General features: G+C 48.6%; 1 protein-coding gene across 1 annotated transcript; it reads right to left on the reverse strand.

Moving 5' to 3' along the window:
• Positions 1-809: 809 nt before the first annotated feature.
• LOC106591123 (glutamine and serine-rich protein 1) lies at positions 810-20157 on the reverse strand. Its single transcript, XM_045708202.2, has 13 exons — positions 19762-20157; positions 15953-16053; positions 15496-15645; positions 11807-15127; positions 11200-11510; positions 10889-11005; positions 10538-10671; positions 10238-10437; positions 9954-10091; positions 8772-8869; positions 8530-8676; positions 8182-8277; positions 810-4205 (listed from the first exon to the last, which is right to left on the reverse strand). Exons 1-13 carry the CDS (start codon positions 19866-19868, stop codon positions 4065-4067), a joined length of 5061 nt encoding a protein of 1686 aa, XP_045564158.2. The 5' UTR covers positions 19869-20157; the 3' UTR covers positions 810-4064.
• Between the last annotated feature and the right edge of the window lie 123 nt (positions 20158-20280).

The raw sequence follows: 20280 nt of genomic DNA on the forward strand, positions 1-20280 counted from the left end.
CCAGGTTTCCATGACAGGTGAAAAGGGAAATTCTAGTCTAATAACCTTCACACTGTCAAACACAGACTTATTACAAAGGTGAGATAAGACAAGTTTTTATGTATGACTGGGACTGGGCCAATACAGTGGAATTCATCCATCTACCAGCCAGACCAGGAAAAACAGTCAAACATGCAGTCAAACTGACCCTTAAAAACATGCCTTTCTTGTAAGAGATGTGGTTCTAGATGAAATGTAGATTGACCGGTTAACTGTGAATTTTGACTAAACGGACCGGTTAAGTGCACATTTTGAGTAAACGGACCGGTTAAGTGTACATTTTCAGTAAACGGCCTGTCAGAGTACTGCTGTGGTACGTGAGAAACATTTACCCACCATGTGCAGCTCATAATGCCACTCTCCTGTCATATGGCCTTGTCATATCTAGACAACAACCCTGTCTTCTTTATACCGTCTTGTTTATATGTGAAAGGGGTAGGAGGTAAAACGTGGTAAATTAAAGCCCGCCACAACACCTAGCCATGGATTGCATCCTGTTTTTTAAACATGCAGACATCTCAATGACATCTCAGTACCTTGATGTAAGTAAACAGACATCTCAATGACATCTCAGTACCTTGATGTAAGTAAACAGACATCTCAATGACATCTCAGTACCTTGATGTAAGTAAACAGACATCTCAATGACATCTCAGTACCTTGATGTAAGTAAACAGACATCTCAATGACATCTCAGTACCTCGATGTAAGTAAACAGACATCTCAATGACATCTCAGTACCTTGATGTAAGTAAACAGACACGTAGAGATTCATTAAACCATTTCAACGTCCATGTTTAGTAGGAAATGTATTTTCACATCAGAAAATAATCAGTGTCTAACACAGCTACATTTGAAAAGAAAAAAAATATTCAAATGCAGTCTGCATAAATCTGTTCAAAATGGAGGCAAACCCTTAAAGAAAAATGATCTTAAAAGCCCAGTGCAGTCAAAAACGTGATTTTTCTGTGTTACATATTTCCACAGAGGTTGAAATAATACTGTGAAATTGTGAAAATGATAAAGCCCTTTTAGTGGAAGAGCTGTTTGAAAAGACTGCATGAACTTTCAGACTGTTTTGGTGGGATGGAGATTTGACCTGCTCAAATGACCAATAAGATTCTTATTGAACCTAGGTTACAAAGTTCCAAACCTCGCTGCCAATAACAGCTAGTTTTCAGTTTTCCCTTCCCCACTCAGACCACTCCCAGACAGTCCTAGTAACATTCTTGATTGATAAATTGCTCTGTGCTAAGAAGCCATCGGTTTTATTTTGACCATTTTAATTGAAAATAATCACAGTAAGGTACTTAACTGTTACCCAGAAATGATTTGATATTGAGACAAAACAGCTGCATTAGACCTTTAAGAGATATATATATATATATATGTATGTAAGTATACAATATGTCATCGAATAAACGCATAGGGAATCTTCTCTGAAAAACAATGAAAAGTGCATTGAACAAGAAACAATTACGACCACAATTTTCTTCTGTGAAAAATACATCTATAAGTGAGATAAAATGTACATTTGTCAAGAAAAACCAGAGTATAAAGGCTTTTTTTCTGTTTTCTTCTTATTTTACCTCAGATACAGCAGTTAAGGTAATAGCATTTCATTAGAATAAAAGATGACAAAAAGCAGTGTTAGAATTGCACCAACTCTGTTCGGATCCACAACTCGTCATGAGAAAATGACTTTTTGAAGCACAAAAGGTAAGTATCTATATTATATAAAATTCTTCCTGGAAAGAACCAATGTGACAAAACTGCTCTTTTTACAAAATGTACATTATATGTATATACATTTGGCGATCCATTGTGAGAAAACATGTTTTACATATATATCTATGAATATATATTTATATAATAACCCCCGCCCATTTATTTACTCATCAAATATCTGACTAAAGACTTGATTCAATCTGTAGTGCTGAAGATCTCAGCACGATAGAAATGTATAAGCGATGTTCCCGTGTTCGCGGAGACTGCATTCACGGTGAACTCTGCATATGTCGGCTCAATCACTATTTACCTTTAAAACTGCGCCACGTCGCTGATCTTCAGCACAACCGATTGAATCGAACCCAAAAGTTTGCTGTAGGTAGGCAAGGGTCTGCTTTCTGATTGGCTGTTCTCTATTTCCTATGTTAATCTCTGCCTATCTAGTGCATGCTCATTGGTTGCGATCTTTCATGATTTGCAAAACAAATACAAAACTACATAATAAAAATAAGTCTATGAAAAGGTCCACTAGCAGTTTGCTAGTTGTATATATATCTTTTCTTTACTAAAAAACCCAGATTGTCCTCCTCTGTGGTTTCAGAGGCGTCTAGCCAATCAGGTAGTGCTGAAATGCTGGACCTCCTCTTCTCATCATGGTGGCAGCGCTGCTTCCTCTGGTCATCCAGTTAGCACATTAAAACAGGAGGACAGGAGGTTGATGCTCTGTCAGCTGACTATAGCTCCCCTGCCTCTTATTCCATCTCTCTGGGCTGTAGGACGACATCTCTGTCAGCTGACTATAGCTCCCCTGCCTCTTATTCCATCTCTCTGGGCTGTAGGACGACATCTCTGTCAGCTGACTATAGCTCCCCTGCCTCTTATTCCATCTCTCTGGGCTGTAGGACGACATCTCTGTCAGCTGACTATAGCTCCCCTGCCTCTTATTCCATCTCTCTGGGCTGTAGGACGACATCTCTGTCAGCTGACTATAGCTCCCCTGCCTCTTATTCCATCTCTCTGGGCTGTAGGACGACATGTCTGTCAGCTGACTATAGCTCCCCTGCCTCTTATTCCATCTCTCTGGGCTGTAGGACGACATCTCTGTCAGCTGACTATAGCTCCCCTGCCTCTTATTCCATCTCTCTGGGCTGTAGGACGACATCTCTGTCAGCTGACTATAGCTCCCCTGCCTCTTATTCCATCTCTCTGGGCTGTAGGACGACATGTCTGTCAGCTGACTATAGCTCCCCTGCCTCTTATTCCATCTCTCTGGGCTGTAGGACGACATCTCTGTCAGCTGACTATAGCTCCCCTGCCTCTTATTCCATCTCTCTGGGCTGTAGGACGACATGTCTGTCAGCTGACTATAGCTCCCCTGCCTCTTATTCCATCTCTCTGGGCTGTAGGACGACATCTCTGTCAGCTGACTATAGCTCCCCTGCCTCTTATTCCATCTCTCTGGGCTGTAGGACGACATCTCTGTCCCTCCCTCCCTCCTTCCATCCCTCTCTCCCTCTTCACTATAGACCCCTTCCCATCGCTCACTCTGCTTTAGGCAGACCTCCCCCTTTCTGTCCTTCACTCGGTCTCTCTCCCTCCATGCTGTAGGCAGGCCTCTCTCCCTCCATCTCTCTGTCCGTGCTATAGACAGGTCTCTCTCCCTCCATCTCCCTCTCTGTCCGTGCTATAGGCAGGCCTCTCTCCCTCCATCTCTCTGTCCGTGCTATAGACAGGTCTCTCTCCCTCCATCTCTCTGTCCATGCTATAGGCAGGCCTCTCTCCCTCCATCTCTCTGTCCGTGCTATAGGCAGGCCTCTCTCCCTCCATCCCTGTCTGTGCTATAGGCAGGCCTCTCTCCCTCCATCCCTGTCTGTGCTATAGGCAGGCCTCTCTCCCTCCATCCCTGTCTGTGCTATAGGCAGGCCTCTCTCCCTCCATCCCTGTCTGTGCTATAGGCAGGCCTCTCTCCCTCCATCCCTGTCTGTGCTATAGGCAGGCCTCTCTCCCTCCATCTCTCTGTCCGTACTGTAGGCAGGCCTCTCTCCCTCCATCTCTCTCTCTGTCCGTGCTATAGGCAGGCCTCTCTCCCTCCATCTCTCTCTCTCTCTGTCCGTGCTATAGGCAGGCCTCTCTCCCTCCATCTCTCTCTCTCTCTGTCCGTGCTATAGGCAGGCCTCTCTCCCTCCATCTCTCTCTCTCTGTCCGTGCTATAGGCAGGCCTCTCTCCCTCCATCTCTCTCTCTCTGTCCGTGCTATAGGCAGGCCTCTCTCCCTCCATCTCTCTCTCTCTGTCCGTGCTATAGGCAGGCCTGCTGCACCTGGTTGAGGAGCTCTCCGAAGCGGTCGAACAGGCCCTCCACCCAGGCTCCGTTCCTCATGCACAGCTGCACCGTCTCCTCCTGCCCCGTGTCCCCAGCCTGCACCCGCAATGACGCAATCTGCAACACAGCAACCACAAAACAACCCACAGGTCAGCCACAAAACAACCCACAGGTCAGCCACAAAACAACCCACAGGTCAGCCACAAAACAACCCACAGGTCAGCCACAAAACAACCCACAGGTCAGCCACAAAACAACCCACAGGTCAACCACAAAACAACCCACAGGTCAACCACAAAACAACCCACAGGTCAGCCACAAAACAACCCACAGGTCAGCCACAAAACAACCCACAGGTCAGCCACAAAACAACCCACAGGTCAGCCACAAAACAACCCACAGGTCAGCCACAAAACAACCCACAGGTCAGCCACAAAACAACCCACAGGTCAGCCACAAAACAACCCACAGGTCAGCCACAAAACAACCCACAGGTCAGCCACAAAACAACCCACAGGTCAGCCACAAAACAACCCACAGGTCAACCACAAAACAACCCACAGGTCAACCACAAAACAACCCACAGGTCAGCCACAAAACAACCCACAGGTCAGCCACAAAACAACCCACAGGTCAACCACAAAACAACCCACAGGTCAGCCACAAAACAACCCACAGGTCAGCCACAAAACAACCCACCCGTCAACCACAAAACAACCCACCCGTCAACCACAAAACAACCCACAGGTCAGCCACAAAACAACCCACAGGTCAACCACAAAACAACCCACCCGTCAACTACAAAACAACCCACCCGTCAACCACAAAACAACCCACCGTCAACCACAAAACAACCCACAGGTCAACCACAAAACAACCCACCCGTCAACCACAAAACAACCCACAGGTCAACCACAAAACAACCCACCCGTCAACCACAAAACAACCCACAGGTCAACCACAAAACAACCCACAGGTCAACCACAAAACAACCCACCCGTCAACAACACCAGCGTTTCTGTACAGCACTTTGTGACATCAGCTGATGTAAAAAGGGCTTTATAAATACATTTGATTGATTGACGATCGTTGGACTCCCGTCTGCAACAGGAGTCTCATTCCTCAGGCCGTTCTCTTCCGTTTGGTGCCAACTAAACAACCCTGGTAGCACACAACAGTTGTATGCCTGTCATGGGTTAGAGTTGTGCAACTAAACCATACCCAGGCACTCAGTGTCTGCCAGGGCCCTCACTGCCAGGGCCCTCACTGCCTCACTGCCAGGGCTCTCACTGCCAGGGCCCTCACTGCCTCACTGCCAGGGCGTGACGTATTGCCTGACAAAGGCACAAGCCGCAAACAATTACACATCCAGAGGGGTTGTTACTGAAGAGATAACCTAGGTTCAAGACTATTCTAATCTGAACATGACACTCAGTGGTCACTGCTGATACGGCGTCTCCATTCTGCAGTCAAAACATCACGTTGGAGGTTAGACCGAGGGCAATGTGGACCAACTAGACATCTGGCTAGGGTGTATTGTTTAGACTGAGGGCAATGTGGACCAACTAGACAGCTGGCTAGGGTGTATTGTTTAGACTGAGGGCAATGTGGACCAACTAGACAGCTGGTTAGTGTGTATTGTTTAGACTGAGGGCAATGTGGACCAACTAGACAGCTGGCTAGGGTGTATTGTTTAGACTGAGGGCAATGTGGACCAACTAGACAGCTGGTTAGTGTGTATTGTTTAGACAGAGGGCAATGTAGACCAACTAGACAGCTGGTTAGTGTGTATTGTTTAGACAGAGGGCAATGTAGACCAACTAGACAGCTGGCTAGTGTGTATTGTTTAGACTGAGGGCAATGTGGACCAACTAGACAGCTGGTTAGTGTGTATTGTTTAGACAGAGGGCAATGTAGACCAACTAGACAGCTGGCTAGTGTGTATTGTTTAGACTGAGGGCAATGTGGAGCCACTAGACAGCTGGCTAGTGTGTATTGTTTAGACTGAGGGCAATGTGGACCAACTAGACAGCTGGTTAGTGTGTATTGTTTAGACTGAGGGCAATGTGGACCAACTAGACAGCTGGCTAGTGTGTATTGTTTAGACTGAGGGCAATGTGGACCAGCTGGCTAGGGTGTATTGTTTAGACTGAGGGCAAAGTAGACCAACTAGACAGCTGGCTAGTGTGTATTGTTTAGACTGAGGGCAATGTGGACCAACTAGACAGCTGGTTAGGGTGTATTGTTTAGACTGAGGGCAATGTGGACCACTAGACAGCTGGTTAGGGTGTATTGTTTAGACTGAGGGCAATGTGGACCAACTAGACAGCTGGCTAGTGTGTATTGTTTAGACTGAGGGCAATGTGGACCAGCTGGCTAGGGTGTATTGTTTAGACTGAGGGCAATGTAGACCAACTAGACAGCTGGCTAGTGTGTATTGTTTAGACCGAGGGCAATGTAGACCAACTAGACAGCTGGCTAGTGTGTATTGTTTAGACCGAGGGCAATGTGGACTAACTAGACATCTGGCTAGGGTGTATTGTTTAGACTGAGGGCAATGTGGACCAACTAGACAGCTGGCTAGTGTGTATTGTTTAGACCGAGGGCAATGTAGACCAACTAGACAGCTGGCTAGTGTGTATTGTTTAGACTGAGGGCAATGTGGACCAACTAGACAGCTGGCTAGTGTGTATTGTTTAGAATGAGGGCAATGTGGACCAACTAGACAGCTGGTTAGGGTGTATTGTTTAGACTGAGGGCAATGTGGACCAACTAGACAGCTGGTTAGTGTGTATTGTTTAGAATGAGGGCAATGTGGACCAACTAGACAGCTGGCTAGTGTGTATTGTTTAGAATGAGGGCAATGTGGACCAACTAGACAGCTGGTTAGGGTGTATTGTTTAGACTGAGGGCAATGTGGACCAACTAGACAGCTGGTTAGGGTGTATTGTTTAGACTGAGGGCAATGTGGACCAACTAGACAGCTGGCTAGTGTGTATTGTTTAGACCGAGGGCAATGTGGACCAACTAGACAGCTGGCTAGTGTGTATTGTTTAGACCGAGGGCAATGTAGACCAACTAGACAGCTGGCTAGTGTGTATTGTTTAGACCGAGGGCAATGTGGACTAACTAGACATCTGGCTAGGGTGTATTGTTTAGACTGAGGGCAATGTGGACCAACTAGACAGCTGGCTAGTGTGTATTGTTTAGACTGAGGGCAATGTGGACCAACTAGACAGCTGGCTAGTGTGTATTGTTTAGACTGAGGGCAATGTAGACCAACTAGACAGCTGGCTAGGGTGTATTGTTTAGACTGAGGGCAACGTGGACCAACTAGACAGCTGGCTAGTGTGTATTGTTTAGACTGAGGGCAATGTGGACCAACTAGACAGCTGGCTAGTGTGTATTGTTTAGACTGAGGGCAATGTGGACCAACTAGACAGCTGGCTAGTGTGTATTGTTTAGACTGAGGGCAATGTGGACCAACTAGACAGCTGGTTAGGGTGTATTGTTTAGACCAAGGGCAATGTGGACCAACTAGACAGCTGGCTAGTGTGTATTGTTTAGACTGAGGGCAATGTGGACCAACTAGACAGCTGGCTAGTGTGTATTGTTTAGACTGAGGGCAATGTGGACCAACTAGACAGCTGGTTAGGGTGTATTGTTTAGACTGAGGGCAATGTGGACCAACTAGACAGCTGGTTAGTGTGTATTGTTTAGACTGAGGGCAATGTGGACCAACTAGACAGCTGGTTAGGGTGTATTGTTTAGACCGAGGGCAATGTGGACCAACTAGACAGCTGGTTAGGGTGTATTGTTTAGACTGAGGGCAATGTGGACCAACTAGACAGCTGGTTAGGGTGTATTGTCCAAAGACGCACTCCTGTACATGGTCGTGTTCTTAGCATCTCTGAAGTATTCCACCACAGACACACCGGGGAACACACAGTACACATGCCTGACCCCACTAGGGTGACCACATTTAAAATACCCAAATGTGGGACATGATTGTTTGCTTGCAGGACAAAGGGCCAACATGCAGGGACATGTGGTCACACTAGGCCACTCACAGAGACACAGAGTGCTGTCTCACCTCATCCTTACACATGAGGTATGTGTGGTACTTGTAATGCTGTAGAGAATGGTAGAGGGAGAACCACTGGGGTTTCTGCTGGTCCACTGTGTATTCCTAGAGACAGACAGAACACAGAGTTCATTACACTACATTTTCCTAAACACTCGACGCAGACTTCACAGTTTGGTCAAGTAAGCATAAAAAACTAAATGCATTCACATCAAGCAGTACTTACAAAAAGAGCAGTCACAGAAACAGAGACTCAAACTGAGTGCAGGACGCCCTCTACCGGACAAAACCAGAAAGTGCTTCTTCTTTCCCTCTGGCCCGCACTGTAAATAGCAGTGTCAACATAGAGCCTCTTACCAGGGGCAGTTTGCTGGGGGACCTGGAAGGCTTCATGTTCTTCCTGTTGTAGGCCTTCCCACTGAGCCGCACCTTAAAGGCTGGGGTCTCCCCATCCTTCTTGAGCTCTGTTACCACCGAGATCTCTGGGAAGCTGTCCAGAGCCGTCTGAGGACAGAGACAATGAGAGATGTACTCAATAAAAGGTTGTTGAGGAAGGCAGAGGCCTATATTTATGTTCAGGAGAATGCTAAAACACAAACCTTAAAGAGTTGTCCCACTCGTAGTCTGGGCAGCAGGCGTCTCCTGTTGTCCCAGATCATCCCGTCCACTCTCTTCATGTGGGGCAGCAACAGCTCATCTGAACCCCAGAAACAATGTGATCAGCTTCCTGAATTCTACAGCCACCTTTCCACTCCCTTCCCCTCTCTCCTCAGATATGCCCAGCCTGATTACTCCCCCCGTGAATACACCTGTCCCCTTTCCACTCCCTTCCCCTCTCTCCTCAGATATGCCCAGCCTGATTACTCCCCCCGTGAATACACCTGTCCCCTTTCCACTCCCTTCCCCTCTCTCCTCAGATATGCCCAACCTGATTACTCCCCCTGTGAATACACCTGTCCCCTTTCCACTCCCTTCCCCTCTCTCCTCAGATATGCCCAACCTGATTACTCCCCCTGTGAATACACCTGTCCCCTTTCCACTCCCTTCCCCTCTCTCCTCAGATATGCCCAACCTGATTACTCCCCCTGTGAATACACCTGTCCCCTTTCCACTCCCTTCCCCTCTCTCCTCAGATATGCCCAACCTGATTACTCCCCCTGTGAATACACCTGTCCCCTTTCCACTCCCTTCCCCTCTCTCCTCAGATATGCCCAGCCTGATTACTCCCCCCGTGAATACACCTGTCCCCTTCCCTGACCCCCCTACCGCAGTCATTCCCAAATCTGTTTTTAAGGAACTCAGTCCGGCTTTCATGTTACTGTTGAAAGTTGTAACAGTAGAATGCAGAAGGTGTCATTTAGAAATTGGGTAGTGCATCATCAGTTCCTCTTGTCATGTCAGTCACCTTAGAGAGATATTTAGAACCCGTCAGAAATGTCCAGATCAACTAGTCCATGTCAGATAACGTTTTATAGCCCATAGATAGTTGTCCTTTTTTTGTCACTCAAATATCACATACACATTAGACATGGCAAAATGAATAGATTTGCAAGAAAATTTGATTGAAAAACACAATTTTCTTTGCACCCCATGACATAATGTGTAGAAATAAGCTTTAAACCTACAAAATGTTCTCTCCACCAACAAGAGGGGTGTGAACAGCACGTCTCATGAACAGCAGTTGTACCCATAGAAATAGACAAGGCGGGTGCGCGGGATGTTCCCCAATGCTGGAAGGGTACCAACCATCCCCCTCTCCCCTCTGTTAGGGGTATACCCACCGTTCTCCCTCTCCAGAGCGCTCATCACGTCTGCATCCAGGGCAATGCTGATCAGCAGCTCTACAAAGCTCTTAAACGTCTCCTTCATGGTCCTGGTGTTGAGGAACCGAGAGGAAAACGGCACTGGAGGAGTGAACTCTGAGAGACAGAGAGAGAAAAGAGAGAGAGGGGACGAGGGAGAGGGAAGAACAAGAGAGATAAAACAGCACATAACAGAGGAAGTTGCAGAGCTCCATCAAGCCATGGGAATGAGCCTAAAGGTCCTCTAAAGCCTCAACCCTCACCATCATCTTCAGACTCATCCTCAGGAGAGGACTCCTCCTTCCACTTCCTCCTCTTCTTGGGCGGGGGCTCTGCCTTGGTCTTGGGCTGCTTGGCGCGAGGCTTGGACTGGGACTTCTGTGATGTGGGCGTAGCGAGAGGGTCAGAGTTCACTGAGCGGGGAGGAGTCTTTAGACCGAGCAGTGTCTTCGCCTGGGAGCCTCTGGAGGAGATAATGAAGGTAGAAATGAATGAATGAAACAAGATTTAAAATGAACATGAGACAGGTTCAGGTAAATAAGTAGTGTAACAGATATCAGTACCTCATGGAGGACATGGGCTTGCAGCGTGGTTTGCGGTTGCAGACCCGAACGTACTCCTTCTTGTTGACCGTGTCCAGGAACTTGACATACACCCTCCTGTACATGGTCTTAGCGTCGCCAAAGTAGCCCAGATACTAGAAGGGATGTATACACACACACAACAGCAGTACTGTGATCTGAACAACAGAGTGGATTCATGTTACTCTGCTTACAGAATAATGTTAACAATTCAAACTCTATGGGGATTTATACACACACACAAATCATCATCTGTGAGTGTGTGTTCATGAGTAGTGTGTGTATGTGCATGCATAGGTGTGTGTGTCTAATCATATGTATGCCTGTCCTTACACTGTTAGTGGCTGAGAACACTCTCTTCCTGTCCCTCAGCTCAGGGACAAACTTCTGCAGCAGAGCTTTCTGGACCTTCCAGATGGCTGGGGGTTCCTGTCCTGCTGTCAATGTCACCTACACACACCACACACACACACACACACACACACACACACACACACACACACACACACACACACACACACACACACACACACACACACGTAGAACAAGTCTCAGCATGGATCAATAGAACAAACACAAACAGACACAAATAGGTTTTATATAAAAGGTCTGCTTTCACACAAATCCCCTCCCATCCCTCCTACCTTCAGGCTCCCTGTGTCCTCATTTTTGACCACAAACTCGTCCCTCTCGCGGTACATGCCCTCTCCCCCGCTGTCCGACAGTTCTTCGTCCGTCAGTCCTTCTATGGCCACGCTGGTCAGCTGGACGGCCAGCTGGCCTGGGGGCGCCGGCTTCGCCCCCTCCTGCCCCGACGACCCAGTCACCGATGACGACGAGCTGGTTGTCGAGGACTCCTTCGGTGCAGCCGTCTGCTGCTCCTGGGCTTTGGAGACTGAGTGGGGCATGCTGGGAGCCTGGTCTGGCTTCAGGAGAGAGTTGGAGAGTCTGTTGTCTGTTGAGGGAGAGAAGAGAGGGAGAGAAGAGAGGGAGAAGGGAGAGGAGAGAGGGGATAGAGGTTAGGGTATTAGATGTTAAAAATGTGGTAACAACTGGAAATAATATGGGTACTAATGAATGCTGTAAGCCATATTTTCCTTGATTATGAAAATGGTTTTGGAGATAAAAAACAAAGCATTTTATTTTAATGGTATCCATTCAGGGCACAATGCTGTCTCACCCTACACTGATAACTAACAAACCAGATGACTGAATCATAAGGGCTTGTAAGGGCAGCCCATCCATGTTTACCCGCTTTGTGTGTCCTGTCTGAGGGCTCGTCCAGGGCCGACAGGGCTGAGCTGATGCTGTTCTGGAGGGCCTGGTTCTTTCCAGCGCTGCTCTCATCCTCGTCCGAGCTGAACGATGGCAGTGTCTCCAGGTTCTTCTGGAGCTCTTCCTCCAGACACTTCTGCTGCTGCTGAGAGCTCCCCGCGACCCCAAGGCCCTCATCACCTATCAATGCGGCTGATGGAGGTTGTATTTTCAGAGGTAGAGGCGGTACGGCGCACAGGGGCCGTTTGGACGAAGCCGAGGGCTTGCGGGAGCGACTGGGGGTCCGTACGGGGGGTGAGGAGAAGTGCTGTTTGGGACCTGACTTGAGGAAGTCCAGAAAGGAGCCGATGAAGCCTGTCTTGACCTCTGGCTGTTGCTCCTCCACCTCACGGATCTTCTGCCTCATCCTCTCCTGCTGCTGGTAGCTGTCGTAGACCGCCTCCGAGGTGGAGGGGGAGCTGGTGGGGTCGCTGCCCCGGGAGTTCTGCCTCTTGGCCTGGACTGTCTTTTTCCTTGGTTGGATGTTGTCTTCCTCTGGAACAGGTGGCTTGGCCAAAGCCTTGGGGCGGACCCTCTTTTTGGGGTTGACAAAGCCAGAGGGACACTCGTCAAGGCCGTCTTCTCTCTTGATGACTTTGGGCCCTTTGGGGTTGTGCTTATTGGCCTTGCCTCTGTTGAGGTTCCCTGAGGGGTCGTAGCCCAGGCCAGACAGGTGGTACTCATTCTCAGAGTGGCCTCCGTTGGGGTTGCCATCGGCCCTGTTGCTAGGGTAAACAGACTGTCCTTTGGGCGAAATGTTGATTGGCTCATCTCCGGGCTTCCGTAGCAAACCCTTGTCGGCACCCATGTCATGCCTGGGGTTGACTACAGTGGTGTGCGAGTGTGACATTGAGTACTGTTGCCCCAGATGCCCCTCCGCTTTAGGAAACTGGTGTCCATCTGAGGTCATAGGAGAGCCATTGAGATTCAGTGTCATGGTGTTATGGGAGTTAGTGTTGGTGATGATGGAGGTCTGGGAAGATGAAGAGGAGAAACTAGGTGACTGGTGTCTGGTGTCCCCAGTCTGGAAATGACCCTTGGGGTCGGCCATGTCGCCCTCAGCGGCGCCGGACGTGGCTTTGACAAAGTCCTGCGGCGTGACACCACATGCGGCTGCCGTGGCGGCCAGGATGTCGTCCACATTGGACAGGATGTTCCTCTCGTCTGCCAGCAGCATGGACTCTGGGAAGCAGATGGAGCTCAGGGCGAAATGGTGCTTGGCGTCCTGCGACTGCTGCTGATTGGTCGATTGGCTGTAAGGGTCTTTTGGCGAAGAGAGGTGAAGTATGGAGGAGTCCGTGATGGTGTCCTGTCCTACTGGCCCAGGCTGGCTCTGGCTGCCATTGAGGCTAACGCTGATCAGATGATCTCCCTCCATGTGAAGGTACTGGACCGGGACCTGGCCTGACCCGGGGGTCAGCTGCACCTTGGAAGGGTTGAGACCACAGTGGATGAGAGGCTGCTGGATCAGGACCATCTGCTGGTCCCGATCAGACTCCAGTAGAACCTGAGAGTTGGGGACCCTGATATAGTGGTTCTGTGTGTGGTTCAGGGCAGACTGGGCGTTGGCCTGGTGATTTTGTTGCCGTGGCTCGGGTCCTTTGAGCAGGAGCGAGTGCTGTTTGAGCTCCTCATGGGAAGACATGAGCTGGGCGTTGGTCCTAGTCTTTGGGCCCATGAGCTGGTCTTCGGCTCGCGAGTTGCTCCGGATCACACTCTGAGTGTTGTAACGGTCATCCATTTTGGAGACTACGTAGACCACATTGTCACTTCCCCCCAGGCTGGAGGTTTCTAAAGAGACCTGCTGGAGAGCCTGGAGGTCCTCGATGGGGATCTCTCCTTCCAGTTTCAGTTTGCAGTAGGCTGGCTTTAGGTCCTGTACTGAGGATCTGCAGTTGTTCTGTAAGGCGAGGGGAGGGGCTGAAGAGAAGGGGGTGTAGCCCTGGCCCGATATTGATGTGGGTAACCTCTGGACGCTGGCGGAGGGGTAGGGGGCGCTGAGGGATTGTCCTGCGGCGTAGCTCTGAGACTGAGTGACCGAAGCCTGCCCCTGAGACAGGTAGCTCACGTTAGGGGCACCCTGAGAGTGGCTGGCGGGGGAGCTCTGAGAGGGGTTGCCCAGACACAGGCCCTGAACCTGGGCTCCGTACTGGCCCACATCATCCTGGCTCTGCCCAGGGCTGGAGCAGTAGACCAGGGACTGACTGACAGACGCTACATTGCCTGAATGGCCAGAGAAGGAGGGCAGAGTCTTATAGAGAGAAGGCCTGAGGAGGTCTGAGGAGGAAGAGGAGTAAGCCTGGGAGGTGATGTAACTCTGAGAGTGGCTGAGAGTGGACAGCAGACTGGGCAGCGGGGCCGATGTGTACGGCTGAGTCTGCTGGCTGGCAATCACTGAACCCTGCTTCAGCCCTGGCCCCTGCCCTGGGGAGGGGTAGCTCTCTGGAGATCCACCCTGTGACTGGGGGTGACCCTGTCCGCCATCTGGGGCCAGTTTGGAAGAACAGTCTTTAGTCTTGGCACCCGTGGAGGACGAGCAGTACCCAGAGGGGGAGGGGATGGAGGAGGGGTATGCCTGAGATTGCACACCTGTCTTGGGCTGCTGCGCGCCGTTGACCCCCTGGGAGGAGTCCGTCCCCATGGAGGTGCTGCAGGGCACTGGGGTCTGCCTCGAGGGGTCCTGCTGGAAGGAGCCATCCCCCTCCCCGCTGCCTGAGCCGAGGTAGCCCTGCAGGGAATGCTGCAAGCCAGGCAGCTGCTCTGAGACAGCGTGGCTGCTGCTAGAAGGCCTCTGGTGGTGCTTGATCACACTACATTCCCGCTGAAGTGCTCTCTCGATGGAGCCCGAGAAGATGGGCACCCCGTAAGGCTGGGGGGCTGACTGGGTAGCCAAGGGCAGTAGCCCAAACTGGGGCTGCAGGAGGTGGGGGGCCGACTCCTGGGCCGAGCGATATGTGGATGACTGGGGAGGAAGGGCAGCGCCCAGGGAGGGGGTGGGGAGGCGGTCGAAGGCCAGGGAGGTAGGTAGCGTGGCCTGGCTGGGTTTAAGCTGCAGCAGGGGGTCGAGGTGGGAGGAGAGCAGGCCGTTGGTGGAGGTGCTGAAGGCGTGGTCCTGGAGGGCCAGGGAGGGGGTGGTGGCGTAGCTCCGCGAGGGGAAGGCACCAGGGTGTTGATAAGAGGAGAGGGGGGCAGGATAGGGAAATGTGGCGCTGGTAGGCAGGGCTCCGGTGAGGAACAGCTCTGTGGCGGGGTTAGCGCCTAAGGGAAAATAAAAAAAGATGAATAAAGATAAATCTTCGGGCAAGTACACATCCAAACAAAATACAAAATGATAGACAAAGACAAGCCGCTAACACAGTTCACACATGACAGATGAACAAAACATGAGAGAGAGGTAGAAAGAGAACAAGGCCAACGATGTCTAATATATGAACTGAGTGGAATGGATACAGCCCTCATTTCCAAATTGAAACCAGCATGGTGCCTCAATTCAAAATGTAATTTTCTTTGGAATTCATGACGCACAGAACAATTCATAAATGGACACCAAATAATTCACAACACTCAAAAATGAGTGTGCAAAACGGCAGCCATTTGGTGTGTATATAGTGTGTGTGTGGCCTCACCGGTCTGCCACGTGGTGGTCCTAAAGGGGGGGAGCAGAGAGGCCCCAACAGGACCAGCCTGCTGCAGGGCTCTAGACTCCATGGCCGACAGGAAGTTCATGACAGAGGTCTCAGTAGTGTTCGTGCCTGAGTCAAACCCCCCCGACAGACCTGGGAGAGGTGGAAGAAGGGGAGTCGGTGAAGAGACAGAACGTGTCATGAGGTTACTGAGGTTGTGTCTAGAAGGGATACAGATTGTGTCAGAAATGTACTTTTCAGAGCAGGTTAAGTGAGTTAGGTTAAAAAAAAGTCAATTTGACAAAAGTTGTATCCGTCTAGACATGACCGGTTACTGATGCAGGCACAGTAACATTCTCCTAATGGTCTTCCTACAATAACAACACAGTGTGAGTGGCAGCCCTCTACAGTTCATTAAACAAGTCCAAACTCTTAGTCCTTTATTAAAGCACCATCTTACCAGTAGGGTGATGGGTAGTGGTGTAGGTGGGCAACTGGGTGCAGGCGTAGGTCTGCCGATGGAGGAGCTCCGACTCCAGGTGCGTGGCACCATAACTGGCACTGCGGAAAGGAACACACACACACATTAGGACACACACGTTTTGCACCTTTACTGTGCAATCTCACCATGCCTCAGAGGCACTAAACCAGACAAGCTTATTCCATACATCAACAACATGGTGTGACCACCATCACAACAGCACACTGTGCCCGTCAGTCCCCTGGACCTTGCCCTGTCACACAGAGACCCAGACGCTATTTATAGGCCCATGATGCAAGCTTACAAAAGTGTGTCAGGCGCAGTGGAGGCCCTTAACAATGTGGTGCAGGACAGGTCTCAATCAATTGATATATAAAAAAAAATCTCTCACCCATTGATAATATTACAGTTGACAGTCACATAAGAGCTTATTGTTTTTTCAGCATTAGAAACGGAGATAAACAGATTAGAAAATGATATACGTTGATAGAACTGAAACATAACAGGTCCTTATTTTTATAGGACCACTAGTATTGATTATAACAGGGTGTCAGACGAGCTCATATGAAGACTGCTGTACTAAACACGGATCCCACACAACATGAGAGCAGACACACTTGTTGTTCCCTGCTCACAGCTTAGCTACCACAGGGTAACATGCAGCTCTATCAACCTGCACTGTCATGAATTGTGTCACTGTAGCTAGACAAGCAGCTGGTGCTCCTTCATGCCCTTTCCACAGCCCCCCAGAGAGACACAGAGAGACTGGCATCGCCACAGGTGAATTATTCATGTACACTGTACAGGGGAACCCAAGCAGGGTGAGGAAACCAAGATGGATTGTTACAAGTCATAACAGGAATATGAATGAGAGCTGTGGGATATTTTTATGTCGGCCTCAGTCTTGTAACCTACAAAGGCCTAACCCACACACAGAAGCGGAGGCTATATGAAAGAAGAACAGAGAGCGATAGACTTTTTAAGAGGACAGACTACCTTATGAACCTTGGGTTATATTTGCATCCAATGAAACTTTAATTCTGCACTTTACAATTCACTGGCACATCAAAACAGCCTTGTCAGTATAAGAACTTGAGAATGAAAGGCCCTGTACAAACAGCTAGCTAGCTACTACTTTCCATCAAAACAACTGGGGCCGGTACAATACCACTATGGCAATACTTATTAGTATCTTGACAAGGAAACAAAACCCAAAGCGGACTTCACTTCTTTAGGAAAACAGTCCTAATGTTGGAAACAAACATTATGTCATCCAGTCACATTTCTTTATTTTCCAAGCTATAGCACACAATATTTTACATACAGCAGGTTTTTAAAGTACCAAAGAGTTGTCTGCTTCTTGTTTTCATTTTGGCTATCAAAGAAATATTGTTATACTGATATCGTCACATCCCCCCCACCCAGAACGAGTCAGTCTGTCCGGCTCCATTTTGTTTCCATGTGATGAACATGTCCCATTTCCTATTATTCAGATAATATGAGACGTCTCGGTGCGATGAACGCAGACTGACTGATGTTCTAGTCAGGAGACAAACAACTGTCTGTGGGGGGGGGGGGTCATCTCATCTGCTTCTCTCTCTGTCCCTTCACTAACACATCCCTACTAATCTACAATAAAAGGCTGAGGGAGAGATAAGCTAGCGCTAGTTACAAACTAGGACACAAGTCAAAGCTAAATTCCCTGAGTTGATTCTCACTGTGATCAGTTTGGAGGAACCAACCAAAACGCTGATTCTCACTGTGATCAGTTTGGAGGAACCAACCAAAACGCTGATTCTCACTGTGATCAGTTTGGAGGAACCAACCAAAACGCTGATTCTCACTGTGATCAGTTTGGAGGAACCAACCAAAACGCTGATTCTCACTGTGATCAGTTTGGAGGAACCAACCAAAACGCTGATTCTCACTGTGATCAGTTTGGAGGAACCAACCAAAACGCTGATTCTCACTGTGATCAGTTTGGAGGAACCAACCAAAACGCTGATTCTCACTGTGATCAGTTTGGAGGAACCAACCAAAACGCTGATTCTCACTGTGATCAGTTTGGAGGAACCAACCAAAACGCTGATTCTCACTGTGATCAGTTTGGAGGAACCAACCAAAACGCTGATTCTCACTGTGATCAGTTTGGAGGAACCAACCAAAATGCTGGTGCTTTCACACAGACAAGAGAAAGTGAAAAGGTCAGGAAGACATTATCTACTCAGGGATGATGAGGTGATCTCCACCTCCTCCCTGAGTGGGACAGTTTATTTTCTAGAGTGAAACCACCGTTCTCTCTAAAGACAGACGCTGGCCAAGTCCTTTTTCCTGGAAGTTAGAACACTCACAGGGACAATGAGCAGTTGGAGAGAGAACTCAGGAACAGGCTTCAAGCATGTTCAGTCTAGCCTACTTTCATAATGTAATGACATAGTACTAACAGCTTCACCGTAGAAAAACTAAAAACTGTTTAAAACCCACCTGTCTGATATGCTACCTTCCCTGATTTAACTTACCTACCCCTAAAACTGTTCAACTAAACATGTGCTGGTGAGCAGGTTAAAACAAGACCCCACACAATCCCAGTTTCCCTCCATAACCTGTGAAGTGACTGATCTCTAACCAGCCCTTCGCTCTCCCTTTACTTCTCCCTCTCTCCTCAGACCCTGGGGGTGGGAGGAGGAGGGTGGGTGGGTGGCAGTCTGCCCCGAGGCACTGTGTGGGGCTCCACAGTTCATGTCTGGACAGAGATTCCCACTCACACCACTAACGAGGGCTCCTCTCTTCATCCAGATGGAAATGAGTTGAAGAGCCCAGTCTGCCAAGACGAGAGACATGATTCTGTCAAATGTGTTTAAACTTCATGTCAGAAAACAGGTAGTTAGGGTTTAGCTAAAGACTGAACCTCAATATCCACATATCTGATCAACTTCATTTTGTCTCTGGCTGTGTGTCTGTACTCAGATACCATAACTAGGACAGCTGGTGTCCCACATTTTCAGCGCTATCCATTTATAAAACAGGATATTTTCACAGGCAATCCAGGTTAACTCCACACAGAGAGTAGACAAAAAAAAAAACATTATCAACCACACCACTGAGCCTCCCAAATATACGTGTAACAAGCACGACTTTCATATTCATCACTTTGTTCAACGGTCAATGCCTGAGATGTTCTGAAGTAAACATTCAGTTGACCACTATGTAGACGTCAGACAACTGTCAACAAATAGTACAAAACACCAGTCTTTCTGTGACTTCACTTTCAGTCAAAACACAATCCAAACACTCAGGCTACTTCCTAAAATGTGAGACCATGTCAATAGTTCATCAGCGAATGAAACACCTCAGATTTCACAACGTTACGCGCAACAACGTATCTAGCTAGCTATACAAATATACCCGTACAACAGTGTGATTAAGAGGATCTGTCTGGCGACTTTTTTCCTAGTTAAACATGGTTCATTCTAATCGATCGAATAATTGATTGAACTATTCGACATAATTGCATTCTTGCATGTAGATAGTTAATTGTGCATATTGACAATTAACGTGCTACGTAGCTGATGTCGTGCTATAGATTTTAGGAGTGTCCAACATTTCCAAAACACTGTTCAATGAGTGATCAGTAACTTTCTATTCATATGTCAAGCCCTCGACCCAATTGTTCCATAACACGACGCGTTAACTTTAAAAGCTCGTCACATTTCTGTTTGTTGTGCTAGGCCTTCCATCACCGGAATTTTCCGTGAAAGGTGACCCGCCCTCTCCTTCATCTCATTTACCTTGGCTTTATGCTTGCGGTGCTCCGCTCATAGGCCCAGGCTACGGTCTGTGCTGGTGGGGCCAGCGGGTCTGCGAAACTGGAATTCGGATAATTCCGGTCCATCATCCGTCGAAGGCTGGGAGTGATGCACTTCCCCGATGGCGCTTTGTGAAGCAGTAGGCACACATACGAGCGCGGGGCCGGACAAAACAATCACATTCTCCCGGACCATAGATTGCTAGGCGCCGTCAAGTTCAGCTGTTTAGTCATGAAACTTTTTAACCGCTTCTCTTTAACATGAGATTATGGTGATAATCATTGTTCGTTTTCCTTAATCAAAAAGTGTGCAGGCACTGCATGGTGGTTTGGTACTTAGATCAGGTCCCCATGTTGGTTTATTTCCCATGATGCACCGCCAACCCTGCTTGACTTGGAAGAGTTTTTTCTCATAATTTTCCTTCAGTATAATAATGGAGCAATATTTTTTGGTGTGAAACGTTTTATACCTGTCTGAAATGGCATCAATAGTCAGTCATAT

Source organism: Salmo salar, chromosome 26 (genome assembly GCF_965601325.2).
Source record: "Salmo salar chromosome 26, fSalSal1, whole genome shotgun sequence".
Classification (NCBI taxonomy): Eukaryota; Metazoa; Chordata; class Actinopteri; order Salmoniformes; family Salmonidae; genus Salmo; species Salmo salar.

Excerpts from the sequence above, each read along its gene's own strand:
- LOC106591123 (XM_045708202.2), bottom strand. The coding sequence starts at position 19,868 with ATGATGGACCGGAATTATCCGAATTCCAGTTTCGCAGACCCGCTGGCC. Across the intron at positions 10,092-10,237 it reads GGATGAGTCTGAAGATGATG|AGTTCACTCCTCCAGTGCCG; the intron begins GTGAGGGTTGAG and ends TCTGTCTCTCAG. Across the intron at positions 8,870-9,953 it reads CGCTCTGGAGAGGGAGAACG|ATGAGCTGTTGCTGCCCCAC; the intron begins GTGGGTATACCC and ends TCTGGGGTTCAG.